The sequence below is a fragment of the Poecilia reticulata genome, linkage group LG5, assembly GCF_000633615.1.
Source record: "Poecilia reticulata strain Guanapo linkage group LG5, Guppy_female_1.0+MT, whole genome shotgun sequence".
Classification (NCBI taxonomy): domain Eukaryota; kingdom Metazoa; phylum Chordata; class Actinopteri; order Cyprinodontiformes; family Poeciliidae; genus Poecilia; species Poecilia reticulata.
Genome location: NC_024335.1, coordinates 18,204,067 through 18,231,240, shown reverse-complemented (window position 1 = coordinate 18,231,240; position 27,174 = coordinate 18,204,067). Strand labels below are relative to the sequence as shown.

Genomic DNA, 27,174 nt, shown 5'->3' with positions numbered 1-27,174 from the left:
AAAGCTCATCTTCTGAAGTTGGGATATTTTTCCTCCAACAGGTTCCAGAGGAATCACCTCAAACCAGATGTTGGACTGGATTTTATTTCAATGTCATTTGTGAATRTTAGCTTCTCATTTTCAACAGTGGAGCTATAAAGGTTGAAAAAGGTTATAATTAAGTCTCATTAACATCAATATTTCCACTAAATAAGAGGTAAAAAACAAAAGTGTTTAATAAAGGAAAAGCCTCTCAGACTCTGAGCCCGACAGCACCAAACTATTTTATATTAGACAATTAATTTATTTTCACACAATTATGGCAGTAGAAGCCATTTGTTTGTTAAATACTTAATGAAACATATTTACCGTGTTTGATGTTTGTTGTAAATGACGTATAGTCACAAAGAACGAGGTAATTAGTCCAAGTTTGTAGTTTATTGAATGTTCAGAAACTACAGCGGCTGTGATGCGCCACAGCAAAGGTAAACAACCTGAACAGGTGATCAACTCTAAACCACTCGCACATTTTTACTCTCCGTCTCTCTGTCATTTAAGCACACCCGTTGCCATGGCAACCTCCTGCGCTCCACAAGCCAACCAGTGATTACGTCAAAAACATAACATTCAGTCCGTTACGATATTAGGTTTTCAGGCTTGATATTTATTTTGCAATTATTAATAAGCCTCCCTGAACACAGCGATGGTTGATTAGTTAATTTTAAACTCCTGCTCTGTTATTTTGGTAATGGAACCGAAATGCACAGAATTACGCAACACCTTGTTGACACAATAATTACTGATATTATTATTGTTGTTGAATCATTCATTTGAATACGTTTTGTTGATTTTTGTTGTTGTTGTTCTTTAATAAAGTTCTGAACGTCTTGAGAAGGAGTCAGAGGAGGACGTGCTGCTCTCAGCGTCCTGGCGGCGTTCAGTTTGTCACATAATGCCGAGATCGACTCAAAACCTTCTGCGATCGACGTGTTGCAGCCCTGCTCTAGTAAAGCACGAACAGCTCAGAGATCATATGAAATGGGAAAAAAGTTATTTATTAACTGATTAAGTCTGTTTTAGATTGTTCTTGAAAATCGAATCAGTCACGGCTAATTAGTGGGCGCAGTCGCGGCTGCACAGTGAACCCATTGATTTTTTACAGCAGTCAGCTGCTCCTCTCTCTTGCAGGTACTGCGTACCCCCTCTAAATCTTTTAGGGGTACGCAGTACCCTGCCGTACCCCCTTACTTTCACCCCTGTTGATCAGATCAGGAAAGCGGAAAAACCGGACACATTTAAGGAAATGACAGAAGTGTAAATGTATGGAACTAAAGACTGGCGAGTTTAACGGCGCCTCAGAGAAGGAAGGGCTTTGTTTGCATTGAGCCGAGTGACACTGGCTTAAATAGAGAGATCTCTGTTTACTGTCTGTTCAGTAGGATAATCGTGAAAGTATTTCTTCCCTCATTGTTCTCCCCAGAAAACACAAGTTTGAACTTTGCTTGGCTTGGACAGAAATCAGAGCAAATCCAAATCCGTCCTGCATTGAACATAAAACACTCAGTAGAAGTTTACACATCCATCATGAGTACGGATATATTTCGAGATATTTAATTATGCATTTATTTGTTTTGTTTTTCAGGTGGGAATATTCATACAACAAGCAACTTCATTAAATCCCCAGATATAGGAATTGTGTGTAAAAGTTTTAAATGAATGCAAATTTTCTAAAAATCCAGTTTTTAGAATTACACATACAGGCTCACACATATACATAATGCATAACCCGACTAATATCTAATATTTGGATGAATGTTATTTAGCACGTTACGGTCCAGGCTTTGTTCAGGCTAGAGATATGACCACTTTTATTTTTTTCTTGTTTTAGAAAGGGTAGCGAGTTAATTTAAATAGTTTGGCTTGCTGGCACTGACTCCAATTTTAATCATGGTCCACAAATTATGAGTAGGACTGAGATCAGGGCTTTTGGACCGCAACAGAGAAAGCTTAATGCAAGGCTCCCTTGATTAATTTTGATGCGTTTTGGGTCGTTGTCAGGTCGGGAAACCCGGCTTTCAGGCCATCTGACACCAAAACCGTCAACTTTAGATGAGCGCAGAGACGCTCATGATGTACAAGACCCACCCAGGAGAAAACACGGGGACACCAGAGTCACAACCAAATGCCCACACGGGTTAACCAAATCCCTCACAAAGAAACTGGTCAGATTTCATAAAGATTGAGCTGTTTGGTTCCAGTGACAGAGAAGTCTAGACATGAGGAGGCTAGCAGATTTCATTTTGCATCAAATGCCAAACACGGTGGTGGTAGCATCATGCTGAGGGTCTGTGTCTCTGACAGCGATACTGATGGACTGCACAAAGTGGGTGGAATAATGAAAATAAAAGACAACCTTCAAATTATTTCACTTTATCTCAGATAAACGACTTTGTGGTTGAAATGTGGACGCAGCTCGGTGTCGCAACTTTACCGCGATCCCAAACACACACACATCCAACCTGGGTTTGGACCGGATAAACCAGAACAATTAAGCTTCTGGACTGACTCCAACTTCAGCCCCATAAAAAAAAAAGAATAGATCACACTTTAAAGCAAGAGAACCAATCGATTAAATGGAGCTTCACCGATTCTGCTAAGAGGAGGAGTGAAACCTTTGGCCAGAAACATGCCTGAGGTCTGCTGACCGCTGCAACACAAAGAGGTTTAGCTGTGACTTGCTGGAGGATATTTGTCCGAATATTTATGAGTTGTAGTGTTTTGTAGTTCTGCTCAGTCTGGGGGCTGACCGTTCCTTTACGACGTTTGTTCCACCGGAGAAACACGTCCGACTGCCATGATGGCAAATCCAACTTACAACTGAAGATTAAACGTTGAAAATAAACTGAAATGTCTGCCAATCCTTTAAAGAATATTAAATATTAACTGTGACGTGTCACAAACGTATCCAGGTTTGTAGGAAGAATTAGAATGCCGAGTGCCTAGAAAACAAATTCAAGATCGACACTTTGTCTGCCTGAGATTATAGCTGAAGAATTGGAAAAAAAAATAAAAACACTATTAGAAAATATCATAAAACAAGGCACAGCTTATTTTAAGCTATTCCTTTGTAGGTATTTATATTTTAATATTAAATGTGTTGGGAAAGTTAAGCTTTCTAATAAAAATTTTGTTTTAAGGTGAGATGTTGGAAATCTATAAAGCATTACGATTGAAACCAACGCGACTGTGAATAAAGAGGATGTCTGATGTCAGCCATAAAATAAGAGTTTTTAAACATCCTAGTAAAACGTTAGTAAACCTATCAGGACGATAAACTGACCTGTACTCTCTGCACGTGTGTGAAAAAGTGGAAATGCAAATAATACTCAGATTTCACCTCATATTTCCCATGAAGACCTTCTGAGACTTGTGTGTGTGTGTGTGTGTGTGTGTGTGTGTGTGTGTGCGTGTGTGCGTGCGTGCGTGCGTGCGTGCGTGCGTGCGTGCGTGTGTGTGTGTGTGTGTTTCTGCATAGGTGTGTGTCCTCCAACTGTGATATGAGGTGCACTCTTGTAAACACTCGTCGTTCCAACCCAGCCCACCCGGTGCAAGGCCGGAGCGCAGATTAGTCTTGTTGACTCGGCAAGGACGCCCTGTTAAGCACAGGCAGAGGGGGGAACGGACACTCGGCGCAGGCGGCGTGCGCGCGCCCTCACACTGCGGGCGCCCGCAGAGAATCCGCATCTGCACACGCGTTAATTTGCAGAGCGTTTTTTTTTTTTTTTTTTTGCAGGCGATTGCTGTGCGCCTCATCAATTTCTAAACATACACATTCGTTCCCCGCAAATCCGAATGTTTATGGGATGCGAGGAAAGGAAACATGTCGACGCGCTTCTTTCGTTAAATGTAAGCCGGTGCTCTAGTCCACCTTTAAATCATAGATTTGACTTGTGCTAGATTAAAAGATCACTTCCAGATCTTTTTGTATATCAAAAAATGTGATCAGTAAATCAGTCCTAAATATTATATTTTAATATTGTATACATTCATAACACAAACGATGTATTTCAAGCATCGTTTTGGGTTGTCCCGTGCAATTTCTGTTAATTTTGATGATTACAGCCAATGTAAACTCAAGATCCGGAAGAAGATTTTTACTGAGACGCATGTATCTTAATACAGTACAACGGTCATTGTTCCTTTTCCCTCAATTCCCTGAATTTGCTGAATGATGTTAAAGCAGGAATTAGTTTTGGGATAGCAGGCAGACGTCAAGACCTGCTGAGAAATGAAATCAGCATTTCACAAGGAGATATGATAAGATTTTTAATTATATTTCTCATTATTAAGATGTTGATTTTCTTAACATACCCAACGCTGTTCTTTTCTTAAACATCTTGCAAGTTTATCATTTTGGGTCGAATTTAAGAGACCTATAGACGACAAAGCGGGTCGCAAGTCTGCAGAAACTAGAGAACTGTCAAAACTAATAATAGTAAAAAAAAATTTTGTTATTTCATACAGTTTTGCTGTTAAAACTATATGATTTTGTAAAAACTGGATATTTCCATGCAGATCAATGTAGCCGTGATCTGCACTCAGGCTGGTCTTTGGCTAGAGATGATTGAACCGTAGTTTTTGATGCGCAGTTAATAACGATGCCGGCAAGCTTGTGGTTTCCACACAGAGTGAGATCCGGTGGAGCTGAACTTAGACTGCAGCTAGATTTGAGCCCTGAGGACAGGAACACCAACGCATCTGTCTTTTCTCCTGCCTGACACCTGCGACAGGTGCAATTCCTTATCAACAGGAAGTAGGATCTTCTGATTCTGAGAAAAACGAGGGAAAAAAAAAAAAAAGTCAGATTCGTGTGACAGATTCCGGCCATAAAACGTAACGTGTTATTTTAGTTTCTTTCTCCCTTTTATTAAACTTTCAAAAGATCCTGTGCCGAAGCTGTTACTCGCCTGTTGCAGACAGGAAATTATCTCTCAAAGCAAAAAGGTCTAATACGCGCTGTCCAACCTTCAGAAAAGAGCTCTTTATCCTCCTTCGATTTCTCTTGTATGTTATTGTAGCAGTATTATATGTTGTAAAATCAAGCAAGAGTGACTACCCAGATCTCAATAGAGTTAAAAAAAAAGAGCCTTTTGAATGACCTGCAACATTAAAGCACAGCCAGAAGTGGAAAGAGGGAAGCTTTGCACAGCCTGTTTGTGCTGTGCCATTATTACCGGCACAGAGTCCAGATGGTACAAAGCAAGGGGCTGCAGATGAAGTCCAGAACTAATTGAATAACTGCAGCATTTATTTACTCCAGCGCCACCGAACCGGCCTCTTCAGGTGTGGAGTCGATGAACAGACGTGAGCTTTCAACCGATGGCAACGTCTTCCCTTAGCCGTGAAGGGTTTGGGACTCACTGCTAAAAAGTATTTCAACAACAAAAAAAATGCTATTGGGAACAGTTGATAACTTTTGGACTGGTTTTAAGGGGCATTTTGAACAACTTTCATTCTTCAGTTGTTTATACTAATAAAAACGGCAAAAGGACTTTCAAGTAAACTGGAATTATCCATCATTAAAATGGTATTTCTGAGTATCTTTCTAGAAATGTTTTATACGGCCGTTTGTTTTTTACCTCACTGTTTGTTTTCAAATGGATGTTCAGCATCGCTAAAGAACTCCACCGCCGTCGCACGTCTGCCTCGTGTTTCAGCGGTGATAAGCTGCTTTAGGTAAATTAAATAAATGTTGTCATCCCTACAAACAGTTTATTTTTAAATGGTTGCAGATTGGCTCTCTGCACACAAATCCATCTGATGACTCCGCTCACAGTGACATGGGAAAACACATTTTCTTTTAAAAATAACATCTCTTCTAGCTATCAAATTATTTCGACGCCCTCCATAATTGGGGCCCGGATAAGCCTTTGCGAGACTCCATTGAGGACTACACCATCTGCATTTGTTATTCCCAATTCTGCCCAACTAAAACAAGCTGCCACGGATTCATACTTTTTTGACACGTTGAAAAAAAAAAAATCCTGCAGCATGAGATTTGCAACTCTGGGACGCCAAATGTTCGGCACTGGTACGAAACGAGCAGAAAGGCTTTTCAAATGTCTCAGCAACAACCTGATAACAAACTTGTTTTACGTCTTGCTACGCTGTGAAGACGCTCCGTCTACACTGATGAAGATTTACTCCCATTGGGATGTTCCAACTCATGAAATTATTTCAGCTGACAATCGTCTACCCAACCTGCGGTCACTCATTAACTTTGTTTAGGCCATTACACTTTCATCTCTTGATGGTCAGGGATGAATAAAGCAAGACATGGTGAAATTCTGTCTCAAATCAGTAAAATGCTGTAACTTTTACCCGTTATCCCAACACACAGACATAAATGAACATGAACTCTAAAAATGCAACAGCATTTGACAGTTTACCCATAAAAGAGTGCAACCAAAATTTTCAAGACTACAGCATTTTAGCTACTATATTTTTGCTTTTGCTGTGTTGCGTAATGCACGGACAACACGCGCGCTTGTGCATTACCTCCAGTATCAAAACTGATCCACGCTAAGGCTTTCGCTAAACCTGCCTTTGATTCCTTTTCTGTGTATTCCTGAGGCTTCCATCTGAAGGCACATCTGATCCTCTGATCATGACCTCCTCTCCCTTTCTTTTTAGAAGACAGAAAGCTCTTTGTGGGCATGCTTAACAAGCAGCAGTCAGAAGACGACGTGCGGCGCCTCTTTGAGTCCTTCGGCAGCATCGAGGAGTGCACCATCCTCCGAGGTCCCGACGGAAACAGCAAAGGTAGACTTTGTGACAGTGGCGGCTTTTCTTTTCTTACCTCTGTGACACAAGTGAGCAAGCTGATGACCATGAATAGAAATGCAATACAGAACAACCGTTTCATTCAGCAAATGTGAACATGAGACGAACCCGAACGAAGGAGGGGAAAATTAACTAAACTTCCTCGTTTAACCTCAAGTTTCATGTCCTGGTACATAAAAAAAAAAAAAGGAAAGGAAAAAAAAGGATTGTTTTAAAATGCTCTCGGGGTGCTCCACAAGTTCAGCGGTGGGTTCAGCAGCCAATCAATGAGGTTCAGTGATAACTAAGCTTGATAATTGCAGTGTGCTTGATCATTCCGAGTCCTGCATGAAGCTCCATTAACGAGGCTCCGTCAGCTCGCTTACTCAGCTGGATTTCCCCGATAATTACTGCGAACGTGACCATTCAGATTCATCAGTGACACTTGTCAGTGTGAAGCAGTGTCAGGACGCTGTGGATCGCAGGCTCGGTAATGGTGCCAGAACGGCTCGTTTTGTCGACCATCCAGTAGTGTAACAAAATGCTGGGAACTGGACTCCTACTCAGTTTTGTGTGTGTGTGTGTGTGTGTGTGTGTGTGTGTGTGTGTGTGTGTGTGTGTGTGTGTGTGTGTGTGTGTGTGTGTGTGTGTGTGTGTGTGTGTGTGTGTGTGTGTGTGCGTGTGCGTGTGTGTGTGTGCGTGCGTGTGTGTGTTGTTACTAGAAATGCTGTTGCTTTTGTTCTCACCTTACTTGTTTTTTTCTACTCTCCGGGTCTTTTTCCTCAGGTTGTGCATTTGTAAAATACTCGTCTCACGCTGAAGCTCAGGCAGCCATCGGTGCACTACATGGCAGCCAGACGATGCCTGTGAGTATCCTGTGGCTGTGAAGAGAGAGAGAGAAAGAGAGAGAGAGAGAAAGAGAAAGAAAGCGATGAGTCACATAGACAACACAGTTAAATAGCACTTGATTGCCTTTTTAAAGTTTTAAACTTTATTATCCCCATGGAGGGGATTTGTCCTTTGGATGCAACCCATCCTAAATTTTTCAGTGGAGTGAGCACCAACTGTAGCTCTGAGGCCGCTGCCTTGGCAGGAAACATAGAAGCACATGTGTGTGCAGCATGGGTGTGCAAGTACAAATGAAAGCTTATGTCCTCTGTCAGTCGAACCACACTAACTTGTCCTGCCGGGTGTGTGTGTGTCTGTGTGTGTGCGTGTGTGTGTGTGGGTGTGGGTGGGCGTACAGGGTGCCTCGTCCAGTCTGGTGGTAAAGTTCGCTGACACGGATAAGGAGCGCACCATCCGCCGCATGCAGCAGATGGCTGGTCAGATGGGCATCTTCAACCCCATGGCCCTGCAGTTTGGAGCCTACGGAGCCTACGCTCAGGCAAGAGTCACATAGATACGTTTTTGTTTTTTTGGCTTTTCCATCAAGAGTTATTTATGGCAAATAGTGTGTTAAGCGCAAATTGTGGTTATGCTGTTCCCCCTTGAACCGGTTCACATTTGTCTTGTTGCAACCCACAACCTTTAAAGCTGCCATTTTTACAGAAAAAATAATAAATTTTTTTGTTAAATTGTGACAGTAATCTGTGAAAAGATTGATCTCCTCCACTTCCTCCTTCTGCTACTATTGCTGTCAGAAGAGATGCACCACTTCCACACAAAAACAATCAACCAGAGAGTGTTAGTGCTGTTAATCATCTTCTTGTACATGCTGCTAAATGTACTAATAACTTAAGGTTAAAAGAAAACTGTTCATCTACTGTCATTGGTGCCAACTAGACTTTGTCCTGCTGTCTTGAAGAAGCTGCAGAAGCGATGGGGGTGAGCAGCGCATACATAAACCTGATTGACAGCAATAACAGCCTTCCTCCACACTCTGGTTGGTTGTTTCTAGTTGGCGCTGGGAGAAGGCAGAGGACTTTGCTTTTTTCACAGATTATCTGTTTACCATAGCATACTGTCATTTCACAACATAGTGAGTTTCAGCAAATTAGTAACAAAAAATTTCTATTTTTAGAAGTTACATACTGTTACCGTAATGTACGTTATTTGGATTTCAGATGCCATACTGAGGAAAATAACAATTACACAAAAAAGAATTAAGAAATCAAAGCTAGCGAGTCTATTGAGGGATATTTCTACCAGATCCATCCGGTCAAGCATCTGAACTTGAATTCTCAGTTAGATTCAGGTCTGGAGCTTGACGGGGAATGCATTTTGATCTAACCAGCTTCACTGTAGCTCTAGTTGTAAGCTTGGGGTTGTTATTGTCCTGCTGGAAAGTAAATCTCCACCCCAACCTCAAGTCTTTTTCAGCCTCTAACAGGTTTTCTTTTGACTGTATTTAGCATCTCTGACCAGCTTCCTACTGTAATGATACAGTCATCTGACCGGTGAACTCTCTGCCACGTGCTTCGTGTGTTTCATATGTGGCCTGTGGCAAACTGTGAACAGGATTTCTTGTGGCTTTCCTTCTTACCACTCTTCTATAAAGTCCAGATCTGTGGACAGACCTATTTCATTGCCATTTAGGTCGTGCTCCATTTTATTTTGTGGCGTCAGAGTAAAGAGGCTGAGCAGGAAAGCTTTCGACATTTTAAGTCGTAAAGAATTTTGCTGGCAGCGTGTCGTTTTCCCTCCGCTTCACGATGAATCGCCCTTCGGTGAAAGTCTCTGTAACGCTAATAAAACACGTCGAATATGAGGTTTTGAACGTGGCAAAAGTTCAAGGGCTGCGTATGCAGCTCCAAAAGGCTCCATAAATACCAAATAATGTCCGAAGAGGAAATGGAGGTCATGTCAAATTTTTGCGTTAGTCTTAAAAAACAGAAGCTCGGTTTGGGGAATAGATATTCTGTAAGAATCAATACCCGGTTTCTACCTAATAGCCTCTTTTTCTTGTCTCTGCGCTGTACCTCATTTCACTTTATAGCCCTACTTCTTCCTTTTATCTGCCTTTCTCATCTCAGTGACCTCACAGACAGCGGCATTCCTTTTATTACTCTCTGCTCTGCTTTCTAATCCCATCTCCTCCCCTTCCTCCTCCTCCTCCTCCTCCTCCGCCTGCAGGTGCAGCAGCAGGCGGCGTTGATGGCGTCTGTAGGACAGGGGGGCTACCTCAGTCCTATGGCGGCCTTCGCAGCAGCCCAGATGCAGCACATGGCCACCATCAATGGCCTCCCCGGAGCACCACTGACCCCCACGTCAGGTAACAGCGCCGGAGGTCAGGGGTTAAAGGTCTGTGCAGGAATAGTTAGCGTGGAGGTAGCATTCTTGATTCTAACGAAATAGAAGAATTTTAGGGGATTTTTTTTATTTCTTTTTTTATATATATATATTAGGTGAAACTGGTTCGTTTCCGATGAACATTCATTTCAAAAGCAATCTAAATATTAAGAAAAGAAAGAACTTCCACGAGGAATAGCAACATTATTGGCACCGAGCAAGTCTCTATGACAACGGTTTATTTCAAGTCTTGTCAGAGGTGTCAATAATAACCGTTGGAGCCGTCGCTGAAGTTGAAAATAGATCCAATGCGATTGGCTCAGAATGCATTAAAGGAAATGGATCAAATTCCAAGAATCCAACTGCAGCTGGGAAGATGCCCACACCTTTTTTTTTTCTTCTTTTCACTGCTCTGCAGGATTAGCTCAGCGACTCAGGTCTAATGGCTGTTGTGTAGCCCTGAGGGTCACACGGGGCCAAGGAATCAGCCCTGACATTTAGCGTCTTCACCGGTCCACTGGACCAGCCCCTCTGACATTTTCGTGACTCGGTAGCCGGTCGAAACCGAACTTTCCCATCATGTCTTCAGGAAGAGATAAAAGAAAAAAGAAAAACAAAAAAAAAAAACAATGTTTGTCAATATTTCTGTTATTGCAGGTGGCAGCACTCCCCCGGGCATTAGCGCCCCCACAGTGACCAGCATCCCCTCCCCCATTAGCGTTAATGGTTTTACTGGCATGCCGCCGCCCCAGGCGAACGGGCAGCCGCCGGCAGAGGCTGTCTTCACCAACGGGATCCACCATTACCCAGGTAGGTTTGATCGTCTGCGGAGCATCCATTAAGAAGCCACAGAAACAGCAGCTAACTTTATTAGCACCTAAATACTGTTTTTTGTGTGGTCTTTTTTCCGTTCTATTTGCTGAGCTTCAAGATAGCAAAACTTTATAGACACAGACCAGTTAGAGGCATAGCTCCAGATTGCATATCTTGCTCTAAAGCATGTTGTTAAGGGGAAATAAATGGCGTGGAGGTGAGCGCCTCTCCACCGTCCTGACGGTGCGAGTGCGAGCTTGTGTGGTGAGCCGTGGCTCGTGCTTTTTTTTTGTTGTTGTTGTTAGTTTTGTTTGTTTTTGAGGGGATGGACGAAGAAAACTCTATCTGCTTTTTCCCTTTTACGCTCTTGTCTCCGCAGTGTTGCAGGAGGTGGTTTTTAGGGAGGACTCAGAGAAAAACGGCTTGGGCGTGGCTCCGCGGAGTTGTTTTGGGGTTCAGGGTGGCTGCTTCCTCTCCTCTCTCTCTGAAGGTAGCGCTCCTCTCCCACCCACCCTCACTCTCATTTCTCACCAGGCTTGAAACGGTCAGGAAGATCAGAACCCTAAATATTTTGTGGGGGGTTTTTTTTGGCTGTTGTGACATTTCTGGAGAAAACTGGGAGGGATTGTAATCTCTGAAGATGAACAAAAATTCCTTTCTTTTTTTTTTTTGCAGAAAATGTCTCGAGGCTCGTATATTGTATATGTATCCTCTAAATAAATCTCCTTATTAACTAAAAACATCGTAGTTTGTTTTGCAAAACCTACATAAAGTAACATTCCAAAAGTGTGAATTTCCTGTGTGAAATTTAACGTCCGGATAAAAACATTTGTTGTACGAAGGCCTCCGAGAACATCAGGAAACAAACCGTGTCTAGAAGACCAAAGAACTTGTCAGGGAGATAAAGACCGCTTCATCCATCTTCTAAAAATAAAGACCAAGGCTGACGTAGAGAGACAGACCGGGCAGGAAGGGTATTGATCTGAAAAGCAGCCTGCAGGCCGCTGGTAGCTCTGGGGGAGCTGCAGGGATTCACAGCCGAGACAGCAGAATGTGTTTTGCAGGACATCGTTCAGATAAGCGCTCCACAAATATGACCTTTATGAAAGAATGACAAAAATACTTTGTTTGAATCTTTTTAAAGTTTGTAGAACATTAACAAAACATAAGCAACATGTCAACTTCCCTTCCTGACCCACGCCAAAAGTACAAAAATAAATAAAATTCAGGAGAGCAAAACAACACAAAGGCAGTTCGTGAGACGTAGAAACTTTTTAACATGACTATCCAGAATCTAATGGGTCGCTAGCATGGCGTCTACGTAGGTCACCATGCTAGTGACCCACCACGCTAGATCTCTAGCAACTCTTGTTGAATGTGTAGAAAACCTTGAATTGCTGCTCACAGATAAAACTTTGTCTAATCAGACTGAGCTGAAGAAGCAACTGAGAAACGTTTCAGTCTTCGTCCGTCTCCCTGGAGACAAACCCCGCGAACCTGCAAAGTATTGACCCAGCACGCCAGACACAAACTATGAACAACATTTTTTCAGACTTTTACTTGTACAAAATGTAAAAAAAAAAAAAATCCCTTTCCTTCCACTTTAAAGCAATTCACCACTTTATGTTGGTCTATCAAATGAAAGATTGCAATAAAAGGCAATATAAATGAGCAAAGTTTCTAGGTGTACTTCTGCGAGGCGCCGTATCAGGGAATGACAAAATATCCTCTAAGATTTGCAATTAAATGACATTTTGAAAGTCGGATGTTTCCAAAGTTTAGACAAGCAGAAACTTCGAGTGAGACACGTCCGCGGTTGACGGACTCGAGAAAGGCAAGAGTGTGATCTCGCCCTTTTCGCAAACCGTGACCTGAGAGTAACCTTTGCCTGTTCACCCCCCGCCCCTCTTCAACACCATCCCCGAGCAAAATAGCGCCTTCCAGGTTGGAAAAGAAAGCTACAATATGATTTCACACTCTGTAACTTTTATAGAGCTCTATTTTAGCCCTTACCTCTCCTCTTTCCTCCAGGCCATCTGTGACTGTGTGTCAGTGTTGCTGTCGGTTCACAGTGTGTTCGATATTTTCTCGGCTGTTTCGAGTGATGTTGGGTCTATCGGTGTGTGTCTCTGTGTGCGTCCTCTCTCAGTGGTGTGTGCTCTGTGTGCATGCGCTACCTGTGGAGACAAGACAGGTAGAAAAACACGTGCGCGCGCGCAGGTATGAGTCCGGATGTACGCCGCCAACTAGGTGGCGACAGATGCGTCCGCTGCTGTGCATTTAGCTCTCTGCGGAATGAAAACCGTTTTGTAGGATCTGGATTTGCATGACAGGGAGTTTTTGTTTGTTTTTTGTTTTTTTTTCTTCCTGTGGTGGTGGTGGTGGTGTGTTTTTGTCTCTACTCCCTCAAAGTTGTACTTGTTTTCAAGAACAGCACACTAGAGCTACTTTGAAGATGCTTAAGCAGGAGCATGAAGTGAAAAGTTTTGGACACACTGAAGGAAAAGCGAGCTGCCTCTAACCTCCCTGTCTGTTCTCCTTCTCCTTCGCTCCCCTTGTTATCTTTTCCTCTGTGCCCTCTCTTCCATCTACATTCTCCATCCGTCTCACCTCTCTCCTCCTCCTCCTCCTGCTCTCCTCCTCCCGCTGAAGCAGCTCAGAGTCCCACTGCGGCCGACCCTCTCCAGCAGGCTTACACAGGAGTCCAGCAGTACGCAGGTCTGTCCGTCACTCTGTCCCTCCGCAGCTCATCCGTGTGTCTGTCTTGAGTGGCACGGGTGGCTGCGAGTTTGCATCCGAGACCCTTTAAAAAATACAAAATTAAAGGAGCGCAAAGATAAGCACTCCTGTTTTCAAATTAGGTATTTTGATCATGTAGCGCTCCTGTTTTTTCGGTCCAACTGGATCAGTTTATTCTCTCCCGGCGGTGTTTGTGCAACACGTAGACTCCATTGTGTACGCTATCTGATCGATTGCTTGCTGTGCTCCTGCATATATCACATTGTTTGTATGTATTCAAGTGTGCGCTGTATTCATGACTGTTATCTGATGCGCGGCGTGTGCATGTGTGTGTGTGTGTGTGTGTGTGTGTGTGCGTGTGTGTGTGTGTGTGTGTGTGTGTGTGTGCGTGTGTCTTTGTGTGGGTCTCAGCAGCCTACCCCGCCGCATACGGTCAGATCAGCCAAGCCTTCCCCCATCCTCCACCCATCATTCCACAGCAGCAACGAGAAGGTAACAAACACACACACGCGCACACACACACACACCTATACAGGCACACAGACAGTACTGCAAACATTTCATTTTGCTTTTGCTTTTCTTTCAAGCTTTTACTGCGTTTTTCTTCTTTGTGTCTGAGTGGTTCAGGAAACTATTCAACACAACAGCGTACTGTTTCAAATCAGATCAACCGAGGCGAATCTAAATGCCCCAATTTTGTTCTCTGTAATTTATGACAAATAATTTTTGAAAAGATGAAAGGTTTTTAAAAGTGAATTTTGAATCAAAAGTATCATGATAAAAAAAAACGGAGTATCTCCAACTTTGCTGTAAACCTGCTCATATAAACTTGATGACCCCAAGGAGCAGCAGGCTCATGTCTGGGGCATTACTGCCCTCTAGTGGAGAAGATAAAAAGCGCTCCAATCCACCGTGACGGAGTCTGTGGGTTTTAGGCTTTTAGTGGTGATTTGGTAAAGGAAAAACTAAAAATATAGAGAGGGGTGAACATGTTTAAAATTACTGTCGACAAACCAGAAAACACTCAGATACAAAAATACGAGGAGAGGCAGCTGTTTACTACAATTTTAGTCAGACGTCTCTGTTAATCTCAAAGGAAAGTTATATTCTTACAGTCTCCTGGTTGAAGAATCAACACCGGGTCATTGCATATGTAATTTGCATAAAGTGGGAGCGCTGTGAAATCTCTGTGTGATCTTGAGATGCTGTGAAAGCATCTCAAAGCGGTTACCGTGGAGAATCTGTGAGACTGTGACTGTTTCGAGATGTTGAAGTTCCTGGTGTTATGAACTCTTGAAACACTATGAAGCTTTGAAGGGAAAAACAGTCAAAGGAAGAGTTCACTAGACAATAAGTCAAGCATCTTCCATGGCTATCTCTCTCCCCAGACCTGAATCCTGCTGAAAATGTGAGAAACAAGCAAAAAAGAGGATCTGTGAAAATATTTTACTATTTAAACAAAATTACATATAAAATTTGAGATTTTCTTTATGATTATACTGAAAAAAAAACACAAAAAAACAGGCGTTTTGACAAATCTTTACCAGGCGTACCAGTTGTTTTGACTGAATCTTCTCTCATGGTTAGTTTTTTCTTTTTTACTTTTACCTTTTTCTCACCCTCCATCTCTCTTTCTCTTCTCCCATCTTTCCCCTTTTTTTGTGCGTGTGTGTGTGTGTGCGTGCGTGTGTGTCTCCTTTTCGCTGTTCCCATGCAGGACCAGAGGGGTGCAACCTGTTCATCTACCACCTCCCTCAGGAGTTTGGGGATGGAGAGCTGATGCAGATGTTCCTGCCTTTCGGTAATGTCATCTCCTCCAAAGTGTTTGTGGATCGGGCGACAAACCAAAGTAAATGCTTTGGTGGGTAAAAATGAACAGAATTAAAAAATATATATACATATATATACTGGTTACTGTTTTCTATTTATTTATTTTTTTCATTTTCACTGAATGCATGTGAGACGATTTTTTTTCCCCTTTCCATTTTAAATTAAAGCAGAACACTTTGCTACAGCCGCGCAGAAATGCATGCATTCAAAAATGATTTTCCCTCTTTACTCCTATTAACGACGTTTTACTCCCAAGCTCAACTTGTTTTCATTTCTGCATTCATATGACTTTTAATTATTTATTCCTGTGACATTTTTTTTTTTTTTTACAAATATGTGATATCGGACTGAACTGCTGCTGTGTCACTTCGCCGCTGACAACGATGAGCTCAGAGTGATGGGGAGCGTTTGATGTCAAGTCCATCAGCTGCAACCAATTAACAAATTAGCTCGCTCATTAATATGACACAACATGAATGTGCTTAGAGGAAGGAGCTTTCTATGAAACCTTCGCGTCTGATTGGTAGCTGTTGCGAAGCTACTGTCACTGTGCTGTAAAAAGTATTCACACCCCTCGACCTTTTGTCACATTTCCTCATTTCGTCAGTGTATTTTACTGAGGATTGTACAAAATCAGTGTAAAGCTGTGCATACGTGTTAGAAAGAATATTTTTTTTATTATTCCAGCATTGCTCAGATCTTACATGTCAACATGCTGCTGCAGGTCTAGTTACAGATTCTCAGTCGGGTGTTGGGTTGGACTTTGATGAGGCCGTCCTGACACGTTAACGTTCTTTAAGCGAAGCCGTCCCTCCGTGGCACCGGCTGCGTTTTCCAGGCTGCTGCTCTGCTTGGAAAGTAAATCCAGTATCTGCCACAATCTCACTTCTTTTGGAGCCTCTTTTTCTTCCAGTGTTGCCCTGTGTTGTGCTCCATCCATCTTCCCATTAACGTTGACAAACATCACTGTTCCTGCTGCTAAAAAAAAACAAAAAAAAAAAAACAAGCGCCCGTCCCATGGAGGTGGTGGCGCGCTGCGTCCACGTGTTGCAGTGGGGATGATGTGTTCAGGGTGATCCAGTGTTAATTTCAACATCATAGGGCTTTGTATGTAGGTGAAAAACATTCATTTTGAGTTTGGTTTTTTTTCCTGACCATTACATTTCAGACTTTAATTGGGGCTTCTAGCACTCTTCCCCCCCAACAATGGCTTTCTTCTTAATACTTTTCCATAAAGACCAGATCAGCACACAGCTGGTATTTCTGATCTCCGCAGATCCTCCAGGGTTAGCGTAAACCATTTTGCCAACCCTAACCCTTACTCCCCCTACCCAGACTCTCTGTTAAGTTTTTACACTTGTGCCACACTCTTTTCAGACGATGGATTGAACAGATGTCCAAAGCTCGGTCATTTCTGTTATAATCTCACCCTGATTTAAACGTCTCCACAACCTTAATATCACAGGATAATATTTGCTCACTTATGTCCTCTAACAAACTTCTGAAAAGCCTTCGCAGAAAACACTGGATTAAGAACGGGGATTAAACCACACACACACAGACTGTTTACTAATCGGGTGCAATTTATTGTGCACTTGATTTTAATTAGGAGTGTCGGTGTAAAGGGGCAAATCCAGTCCAAACCGTTCAAGGGGTGCAAACACTTTTGCAAGGCGCTGTGCATGCATTGCTTTATTTTGACTTTTCCCATATGATTGTATTTCATACATTGGTGACTAACTGATGAAGGATTGTGTTGCTATATCATACTTTTTCTATGCTATTTGGTTGGAGGCTTCATATAATATCTTACTGCACTGTTATAGTTTTTATTTTTTTGTCTTAGTGCCATTAATCTGTATTTTAAATGTGCAAAAGTTGTTTTTTTCCAAGAATTTCATTGTTGCCTTAAGATTTATGCTTTGTCACATTATGAACATCCAAAATCAAGGATGCGTCTCTTTTTTAGGATCACAAACTCCTACATGAAAAGCCACGTCTTTAGCCGCTTCTAACCCTTACTCTGTGTTGCCTCATGAACCCAAACTCTTCCGTCACCTTCACCTGACGACGCTGTGTCCTCCTCCTCTTCCTTCTCCCCTCAGGGTTTGTGAGCTTCGACAACCCGGGTAGTGCCCAGGCTGCCATCCAGTCCATGAACGGCTTCCAGATTGGCATGAAGAGACTGAAGGTCCAGCTCAAGAGGCCAAAGGACGCCAACCGCCCCTACTAGCCCCTTCTCCCCTGCCCCAGCCGGCCGCCGCCACCGTGGCTGGAGGGGCAGCCGCTGTCAACAGGAAGAGACAGGTCAGGTGTCACTTGAGCCGGATAGCCGAACCGAAGCGTGCGCGGCCGCTGCAGTATTAAACTGGCAAACGCTCCGATGGCGAGCCCATTTATGACGCCGCCTGATGTGTTTTCCATAACCTTTTATGTAAGTCATAAAACACTCGCAGGCACCTAATAACAGCTTGATCATCTGTAAAACGCTTGTAAAGATTAGTGAAGTCTTACTCCGGCGCAGACAGTTTAAGAATATATTTGGTAAAGGTTATGCTAATGTGGCTCGTCCAGGACTTGGCAGGGAGTACGAGTGAGAAAATGGTTTTGAAAGCGGAGAGCATTTAAAAAAAAAAAAGTAAAGTCTTTTCGCTAATCTTTGAATTTAAAATCGGTAAAAATGGGAGTTCTCTTTATTTCTGTAATATAAAGATCCATGCCCCCTGGAAAAGGTGTCTTCTGATATTGGAAATGGGGTCTTTTTTTTTTTTTTCTTTTTTTTTTATGTCAGTCAAACACAAACAAAGCTGTAGAGGCGTTTCCTTTACACGCTGCCTCCTCTGTTTGCAGAACATCTTTGCAGTAAGTGACCCCGCATGTTACCCTGTAGGTAAAAGATAATTGGTAAATTGTTCGGCGTGTTGCGCTGAGAAGGAAACGGTTCCGAGGGGGTGAGGGGAGGCATTTATTACCCCTCAGGCGAGTAATTGTGCCGTTCCTCTTTGTCTCCCCCCTTCATCTGTGTGATGGAGGGTTCGGGCCGCGTCGTTCATCCACCGCTGATGACTTCATTCAAGGGCAACTTATCACCCACTCACAAGCCAGCTGAACCATACCGCACAGTGTCCTGGGGCAAATCACTGGCAAAATATTGCATTCTCATACGAGTTTGTCAAAGCAAGCACAGGGGCGCAAGTTTTATGGGGTTTTTTCTACTCTTTTTACATATCTAAATATTTTATTTCTTTTTCTACAGGCTCCAAATAGAGGAGTCTCTATTTCCCTGGTCACAGTGATTTCGGGGCCTTTGATTGTTTGCAGCTTTGCTGATGTCTTCTCAAAGCACTTAATTCATGTTGATTTCCGGCCTTGGACACTGAAACACTTAATCTGTCCAAAAGACAGAAAGCGTTCCTTCACTCAGAAGCATTTTTTGAAAATCAAATGTGTTCCAGGAGACCTTTTCTTTACGACAGAAGAAGCTTTGTTTCTGCCAGCAGCTCTGCTAAACTAACCAACCGTTTCAGTCTTTTTCTGACGTCGTAGAGTTTAACTTTTAACATGCTAGATCAGTGTTTCTCAACCTTTTTTGGGCCAGCGCCCCCCTAGCCTTTATCCAGGTCCCTCACCGCCCCCCACCAAAAGATTTGTAGGCTGCTTTTCACTGACAATTATTTTATTAATAATGTTACTATCATTATTGTAGATGTTTTGAATCGGCGCACCGATTATGTTTTCCTATACACTTCACCTCGCGCACATAACGGGGTAAATGTAGCGAGTTTTGCCCTAAACGTATTGGCGTCTGGAGCAGGGGTGTTGGGGGGAAGGGGAGCGTATGTTTCTACTCTCCTTCGTGGGGGGGGGCGCCGATTTATGTTTTCGCATCCACCTGAATAATGTGTAGTTGCGCCCCTACCCATGGCACTTCAACAATATTATTTTACTTTTTATCTGGAAATAGTGTCTGTTCATTCTTGCCATACAGTCCTCTGTATTAATTATTGCTCAAAAGGTCTTGCCATACCAGTTTATTCCTCCGTATTTACTTTAGTTTCTTAGTTTATTCTTGCATTTTGTACTTCATTCATTTCCATTTAGTTTCATTGGATTAGTTTTATCCTCTCTTGGTTTATCGCTATGTCCACTTTAGTTTCTTTCCTGTTCCTAGATTTATTTTATCTATAAATTGCTGCTTTGACATGATCACAGAACTGCCAAAACATGTGTAGCCTACATAAATACCAGACAAAGTGAATCACAGCAGCGTCATCAGCCGTTGTAACGCTGAACTGATGCGGAGCGGARCCATGAAGCTACAAACACTGAATAGAAGAAGAGCTGCCATCGATACAGTTGCAGCCAAGCATGATTTAATGTTACACAATACAGTTTTACCAAGTTGCTCAAAGTCTAAACTGGCATTGTTGTGCATTTAAGGTGTAAAGTTTACCTTAGACCAAACGCCCCCAAAGGCATCCCAGCGCCCCCCTTTTGCAAAAGTGTCCGCCAGCGCCCCCTGCCGTCCTCTGAACGCCCCCTTGGGGGCAGTACCGCCCACCTTGAGAACCGCTATGCCAGCAGAAACGTTGCACAGTCTGAGATGGAGCTTTTGGGGTTTTTCGCAATTTCTCCGACCAGTGCAAGGCCTGAACGTTGTGACTTGGGGTGACTCTTGGTAAGATTGGTAGCTGTCTTATGTGTTTCTAATTGTGAATAATCTTTCTTATTGTAACGTAGAATGACGTTTTAAATCAGACTTTAAACTCTTCCCAGAGTAATCGGCAGTAACAAATGCTCCTCGAGGGTCATTGCTGGAGTCTTTCCTCCTTGGCGTGAAACTAAACCTCACCGGTTTCCTCCTGACCAGCCGACTGACACTCCTGGTTTTATAGAGGTGGTCAAACTTGATGGTGACCAGTTAATCATCAGTGTGCATTACAGGCCTTGTTATGTCATTTTAAATCTGTAGGGCAACTTTTTAGTGAAAAGAGTGACAGATTTTCTACGACGTCGTTGACAAAACCATTTCTTCTCTGTTTTGCAGGATTTGTTGAGCTGAATAATATGTTGACCACTTGCTACCCACCGCTGAGCGCAAACTCAGCTTCTGGACCACAAAGTCTGCTTCAGAAAAAGAGAGAAGAGAGAAGGAAGCGCGAGCGTTGACCCGGTCCAGGACACCTCCCTTTGGATGTACTTAAAACTTTTGAACTGAGAAGAGCGTTTTCTGGTTAGCACCAGGACTTCTTTTCCTCCTGCACACATATATACACCTCCTCCACCTAAAAAAAAAAAAAACAACAAAAAACAAAAACAAAAAAAACCTGCTTGAATGACAGCTACCTTTTTCTGGACCACAGATACTTTTACTTGAACGCTGAGATGGGGGAAAAAAAAAAAGTAAAAGATCCTCCATAAAATCTACAAAATTTACTGATAATGACCAACTCCACTAAACTCTCCAAGGGGATATGGACAACAAAAGTCCAACAGGAAAAACAAACTTCTTAATAACTGAACAGTGGATTGCCGTAGGAGATCCTTCTGAGAGAGACGGTTTCGGGGGTGTGTTTTGTTCTTTTTGGGTCTTTTCTTTTTGGACAGCTGACTTTTGAAGGCCAATTTCTAAGACTTCAAGCCACCAGGTGCAAATTGAGAGAGAAAGAGAGCCGAGGTAGGGAATGTGACATTTTCGGGACACAGATTTCGGGATGGCCACCTTCAGCTCGGAGTGCCTGTCCGTTTCCAGGGAACACCGTTTGCCGAGGAGAGCCGCAGCAACGGATTCCAGGGAGTCTTATCCGTCATTCCTTAGTTGTTTTAGGGACCAAAAGACCAAACGTTTTTATCGCTGAGGACTTGTAGCGCTAATATACTCGGACCACCGCATCTCCTTTCGGTCAGCGTCGCCTGCCCGGAGAGTTGCACTTAAAGCAAGTGTACATTTCGAATATATACAAAAAACCTGTATATATACATATATATATTGCTGATGTGCTTTTTTTGAATACAGGCAGAACTATTTCAGACGACCAAAAGGGGGGTCTCTCACTTCGCTAGTTTACAATTACGCAAAATGTTTATTTTTGTTCCCCTTTTCGTTTTTTCGTCTCGGGAGGGATGGCGAGTGCATGGGAGGGGCTGCTCCGTATCACAGCCTTATCTTTTTTAAAATCGACATCCTAACCTCACAGATAAAATAACATCCGAAACGTTTGAAATATACGAACTTGTTTATATTTGCAGTACATATATATGTATAACGAGCATTCAAGCAAATGTATTCATATATATACGGTATATATGGATAATAGATATTAATCACAAATATATGTATTTATATGCACATATTTTACATATGTGCGACTGTACATAGAGCGGCTACTGACTAGGTTGAGCGGTATTTTTTTGTTTGTCTTTTTTTGTAGATTTTAGAAGGAGTTCGAAGCCTTGCTCTGCTTGGGAAGAGAACCACACGTCTGGCAGCTCCCCAAACACTGCAGGCATTCCTGTCTCTGATAACCTATATGCTGACACACGACTAAAAAAAAAAAGAAAAAGAAAAAGAAGAAAGATCAGCGCGTGTGAGAAAACGTATCTTCTGTAAATATTATCTGAAAAATGCAAAAAGCCACCTCTCAGTAGCAGGCTTTAAGGAAACCGGGCTAAAGAGGATTTTCTTTAGAGGAAAAGGACAATTATCTTCGACTCTATTCCAAAACATATCATGTGAGCTCACACACACACGCACACACACACACATACACAAACTTCTCTTTGAAACTTGAACCAAAACGAATACGTCTCACAACCCTTGCTCTCTTTTTGCATTCAGTAAAGTGCATGTAGCGTATGGGCTGTCACCACGTCGAGGTGTGCCTTGTCACCTGCAGAATCTGCCACTCAGCACTGTGCTCCCACAATGAAGAAAATAAAAAAGACGGACACAAAGAAACCCGAACACACACTTCTGCAAGCAGCCAATGCGCTATTATGATGTCAAAAAAAAAAAAAAACTTTCAAAAAAAAAACCAGGCGGGTCCATATCATTTCTCAGCCATGTGCAGAGCTTTAGCCCACGTCAAACGGAGCAAACCGTCCCGTCACTGCTGGGTCCGCCGGTCTTTGGAAAGAAAACGACACAAAAAACATGCGTTCAGAGCTTAAAGGAGACAAACTCTATGAAACGTGGGCATTAGGTGACCTGTCGGCACATAAACTATCAAAGCAGCGTGCGGGGCTCCTGTAAACTACCTTCCTTCCTCTGGTCGAAGCTGGAGCAAACGAGGCCGAATGAGGGAAGTGACCGAGCGGTATTTACAGCTATGACGTTATTGTAATGTTGGTCGGGAATGTGGTAACATTTGGCAGCTTGTGAGCAAAAATCTGCTGGTGACACGAAGCATTTACTTTAAAGATGCGTCAGATCGCCTTATCACCTTCCAATGAATACAGAAACACCGCGTCAGCTCTCAGTGACGGAAAGCTCTGGCAAAGATGTGTAAACGAGGCCTTCAAATAAATGGTCGTTACGGAGACATCGTGGCCCGTAAGATCCCACACACTCTGCTGCAATTGTCCAACAGTAAACTTTTGAAACTTTTTTTTTTTTATGCGTTTCCTCCCTAGCCATGCTGCTCATTGTGCATGTTGACAAGTTGCAGGTGCATCGCACCAGATTATAATGTCTTTGTAAAGTTAATATTTGGTTCAAAAAGTCAACCTGGCAGGTTGTTTGAACACAGAATGATATTTCAGGGGTTAATTTAGCTAACTATGTCCAACAGCAACTGAAACCCCAAAATTAGTTTTTTGTTTTTTTTTTTCAGAAACTTAAAACGACAAGAAAAATGTTTTTGAAATGTTGAAGTTTACGCTATGGCCTGTGAAATCTTGGGGTAGACTGCAGACCACTTCATTGTTGGACATATGATTATTTAAAACACGAAATGAAACAATAATGCAAACCAACAACAAAATCCAGCAACATCAAAAAAATTAAAGTTTACAAATGTATGAGTATTTTTTTAAACGAATTAGTGAAACAAATACATTTTTCACCGATATTCTGATTTAATGTTTTTCACCGATATTCTGATTTAATGTGACGCACCTGTTCGGCCTTATAGGTCGTACCTCCAGTCGTAAAGTTTACGTTTAAAACTTTTTAACTACTTTTCTTGTAGATATGTGCATGTGCACGTTTAAGTGGGCAGATTTCTTTTTTTCTTTGCGGATATTTCCCAAGTTATGAAGACGAACAGACATCTGCCCTTCTTGAATGACACATTTTCTTGTATCCGTCCCATTCTGAAGCGTTTATAAGAGAAACGAACCATCTCACACATTCTTCCCACCCCAAGAGAAGCTCTGGATTTAAAGTCCCTACAAAAGTCAAAGGAAATTGCTTCAATTACATTTATATTTGCAGGAATCATAAAGGGTGTTAATAATTATGTCACTTTATTTTCTCCTTAGAAAATAAACTCAAATTAAAGATGTATTTTTTCCTGAAATTTTCAGTTAGATTATAGTACTGCGAAAGAAAAAATAACTATTTTATTGCTTTTTACACATCTTTACCAGGGGTAGCAGTTGGACTTGAAGGACCGGTGCTGGTCTTGTAAAGCTGTACTGAATCTGCTAAATGAAGCAAATCCTTCCACTCAGTGCAGCTGCTATTTCCCTTCATTGTTCTTAAGCATAAAGTTTCCTACAGCATTTTGCAGAAAAATGTAAAATGTTTAAAGCATTTTACAAAAAAATGCTTTCAACACCTACTATACACTTCCAAAAGGTCAACAGAAGTGGATTTATTGGACTCCCCTCAACGCGTATCGAGCTGGTGGACAATACTTAATGAATATTTATAGATATGCATATTTATAAGGTTACATGACACTTTTGGAAGACGACACTTCCCGTTAGGTGTCATTACTAGTTTTGGTGTAAACTGTTCACTATGCCGATGTCCCGGTGTTTTGCGTATAGCCGTTATTTGGTTTTTGTTTGGTTTTTTTTAGCTGTTTGAATAATTTGACATTTACCTTTAAAATCCAGCGAGGGTTAAAAAAAAAAAAAAAAGCTTGCACCGCACATTCTGGATTACTTCTCTTTATCTTTTATTTTGCACCTAGCGGTAATTTACTGCGCGTGTCATTCAGAGGAACCCGATTGGGTGCATCGGAATAAACCGTCTCTAACGATAGCATCGTCGGCCGCCGCGTTGTGTCCCGTTTCGACTGCCCCACTGCTGCACCGAGAAAACTTCACAAAAACACAGAGAAAGACGCGTTCACGAAGCAATCCTCCACGTAGGAAGAGATGAAGCAGTCACGTGACGCATTCGTCATCTTCATTTGCTCTGAATCAAAGCTGCAAGTTTACAGGTTGGGAAAGGAAAAAAATAAATGAAAACAAAACAAACTTGGTTCAACAACAAGAAACAGAGCAGAAGTTTGAATATAAATATATATAAATATATACATAAACTGATGAATATACTGTAAATTATTTCTTTTTTTGCTCTGTTTTCTTCTGTACATAGGTTTGCATATTTTATAGGACTTTTACTTCTATCTACAAGGACTGGATAAAGTACTTTAAATACTTTAAATAAATATATATAAATATAAATATATGAATGAAAACAAGATGATGCTCATTGAAACCAGGTACAAAAAGAAAAGGTTAAAAAAACAAAAAACAGTTGGTAGGTTACGTTGAGAACTGTAGGACTTGACCACAAGGCATTTATCCAGAATACAGTCAGGGAGAGCATTGACCTCAGTTAGAGCTTAGACACACATTGACCTATTTTATAAAAAACAAAACATTTAAAAAAAAACTTCAGTGGGTTCTCTTCATTTATTTGTTTAGATATTTGTTTAGAAGTCATGTCTGAGATGATATGCATGCTTTCACAGCATTATTTTTCTATGAGTTGGTACGTGACCAAATCTTTTTTTATAATGACATGCACGGGCCGCCGTCATGGTCCGCAGATGAATCCTTGTTCCTGCCTTCAGCACTTCTTTGGTGACGGAGAAGAAAAACGTTTAAAAAGAAAAAACTGGAAAGAAAAAAGAAAAAAAAAAGGAGCTCCTATTGACCAAGTGATGTCAGAGACAGATTTTAATCGTTTATTTATCTTATTTATTTAATTTATCGTGTTTTTATTTATTTATTTGCGCCGTTTGAGTCAAGATCCGAGCTCTGCTGTCGCCACTAATCCTTGTAGGCGCTAATTTGCATCCCTCTGAATTTGACTTCCTCAAAGACTGATTGTTTTTTGGTTTTTTTCCTGTCACTAGTGAACTCTCAATGACAATGCAGTACTACACTAAAGCCTTATACACACTGTAACGATAGATCCATGCCGTTATGAAAAGGATTCTTTGTAGTGAGGATTAATAAGAAGAAAATTAGTCCCCTCTCAGTAGTAATTTCAATTTGCTTCTGTCATAAGAGCTTTAAACGTGCGACAGAAGAGGTAGTCATCCAGTTGGATATTTGATCAACGCAAGGTCATTTATCTGGCGCCGATACGTATTGCAATCAGAACGAATGGTTAAGTTGTTCATCGTTGATTACCGGTTTATTTTCCATTGTGCACTCCGATATTTGACAGAGCTCTGATCTTGTTCAACCCATGTTTTCTGCAAAACAAAATTCAATGATGACTGCACTATTTCATCAAAAAAAAAAAAAAAAACAAATGAGAGAAAAATCTAAAATTGTTTTGTTTTCTTCTGTGCTAATTACCGATGTGATTCTTTTTTTGTTTGTTTTATTCTCTAAGGCTCAGTAGTGTTGCTAGAATCACATTTTACATCATGTGGTTTTCAAAGTGTTCTGGAAATCTACTGTATTTCCCAAATTTCAGCACAGATGGAGGGCTGGGGAATTGAATGTTGCATATTAAAGCTTCGCCAGGTTCCTAACGAGCTAAGCTTCTGATTGGGCAGTGCGCTTTAGGCTCCCGCCCCACCCCTGCCCCCCGTCTCTCCAGACTGCACCATTCTCCGGTCCCCTGGACTCCTCTTTTTGTAATTTTAAATGAATGATGCGTCTCAGCTTAGCCCAATAATAAAGCACAGTCTAGAATATCGAAATCTGTGTTGTGTCGTAATTGCCATCGCATCAAGATTTGCTGTTTGCTGGGCGTCTTGCTATTTTCAAGGTATTACAAGCTTTTCAAAAAGTTCTGAAGCGCTAATATTTTCTGTCAGAATGTTTCTACAATTTTAAGTAAAATTTTAAGTTTTACTTGGGTTTTCTCCAATGTTTCTGCATACTGCCAGTCAGCTGGCTAAAAAGCAAGATACGACCAGAAACAAAAGGGGTTGGCTGGGTTCCAGTACTAATCAGGTAATTTCAGCACACAAATATTAGATATTTCTTAATAAATCTAGTTTCAAACACAGTACTGGTTAAGCACTGGAAGCAAAATGTTGGAAAAACGATCAAATTTAGCTGTTTGAATATATTTTTGCTTCATTAAAAATACGGTCGGAAAATAATATAGCATGGCAATTGAATCTAATTAAAGGTAGCACTGTTTTAAAGCTACAGTTAACAAGCTTTGAGTGGTATGTCTGTTCAGCAGCTGACTCCAGGCCAGCTAACCGAGCAGATAAGCTTCATTAACCATCTATAATCAGCTCGTTATGTCCAGCACGATAAGCTGTTCAAATACAGCCGATATTTGTTCTGTATTTTTAGGAGCGGTCTTACTATGTTTTTCTGAAATAAAAC

At 41.8% G+C, this 27,174-nt stretch overlaps 1 protein-coding gene and 1 long non-coding RNA gene across 18 annotated transcripts in view; both read left to right on the top strand.

Annotated features, from left to right (window-relative positions):
• Nucleotides 1-24,825, top strand: part of celf4 (CUGBP, Elav-like family member 4) — a 117,495-nt gene extending 92,670 nt beyond the window's left edge. The window contains exons 4-14 of one of the 17 annotated variants that reach the window (XM_008409486.2): nucleotides 6,673-6,801; nucleotides 7,588-7,667; nucleotides 8,030-8,188; nucleotides 9,877-10,015; nucleotides 10,690-10,842; nucleotides 11,225-11,335; nucleotides 13,498-13,563; nucleotides 13,996-14,076; nucleotides 15,302-15,445; nucleotides 17,520-17,721; nucleotides 20,462-24,825. In XM_008409486.2, the coding sequence (XP_008407708.1) occupies nucleotides 6,673-6,801; nucleotides 7,588-7,667; nucleotides 8,030-8,188; nucleotides 9,877-10,015; nucleotides 10,690-10,842; nucleotides 11,225-11,335; nucleotides 13,498-13,563; nucleotides 13,996-14,076; nucleotides 15,302-15,445; nucleotides 17,520-17,647 (1,190 nt within the window). In that variant the 3' untranslated portion in view covers nucleotides 17,648-17,721; nucleotides 20,462-24,825. The remainder of the gene's footprint in view (nucleotides 1-6,672; nucleotides 6,802-7,587; nucleotides 7,668-8,029; nucleotides 8,189-9,876; nucleotides 10,016-10,689; nucleotides 10,843-11,224; nucleotides 11,336-13,497; nucleotides 13,564-13,995; nucleotides 14,077-15,301; nucleotides 15,446-17,519; nucleotides 17,722-20,461) is intronic. The other 16 variants (XM_008409493.2, XM_008409491.2, XM_008409489.2 and 13 more) reach the window with 16 other exon arrangements.
• Nucleotides 11,342-12,417, top strand: LOC103465008 (uncharacterized). The gene is made up of 2 exons (XR_533736.2): nucleotides 11,342-12,311; nucleotides 12,351-12,417. It is a non-coding gene; the product is annotated as an uncharacterized LOC103465008 (long non-coding RNA).
• Nucleotides 24,826-27,174: the final 2,349 nt, after the last annotated feature.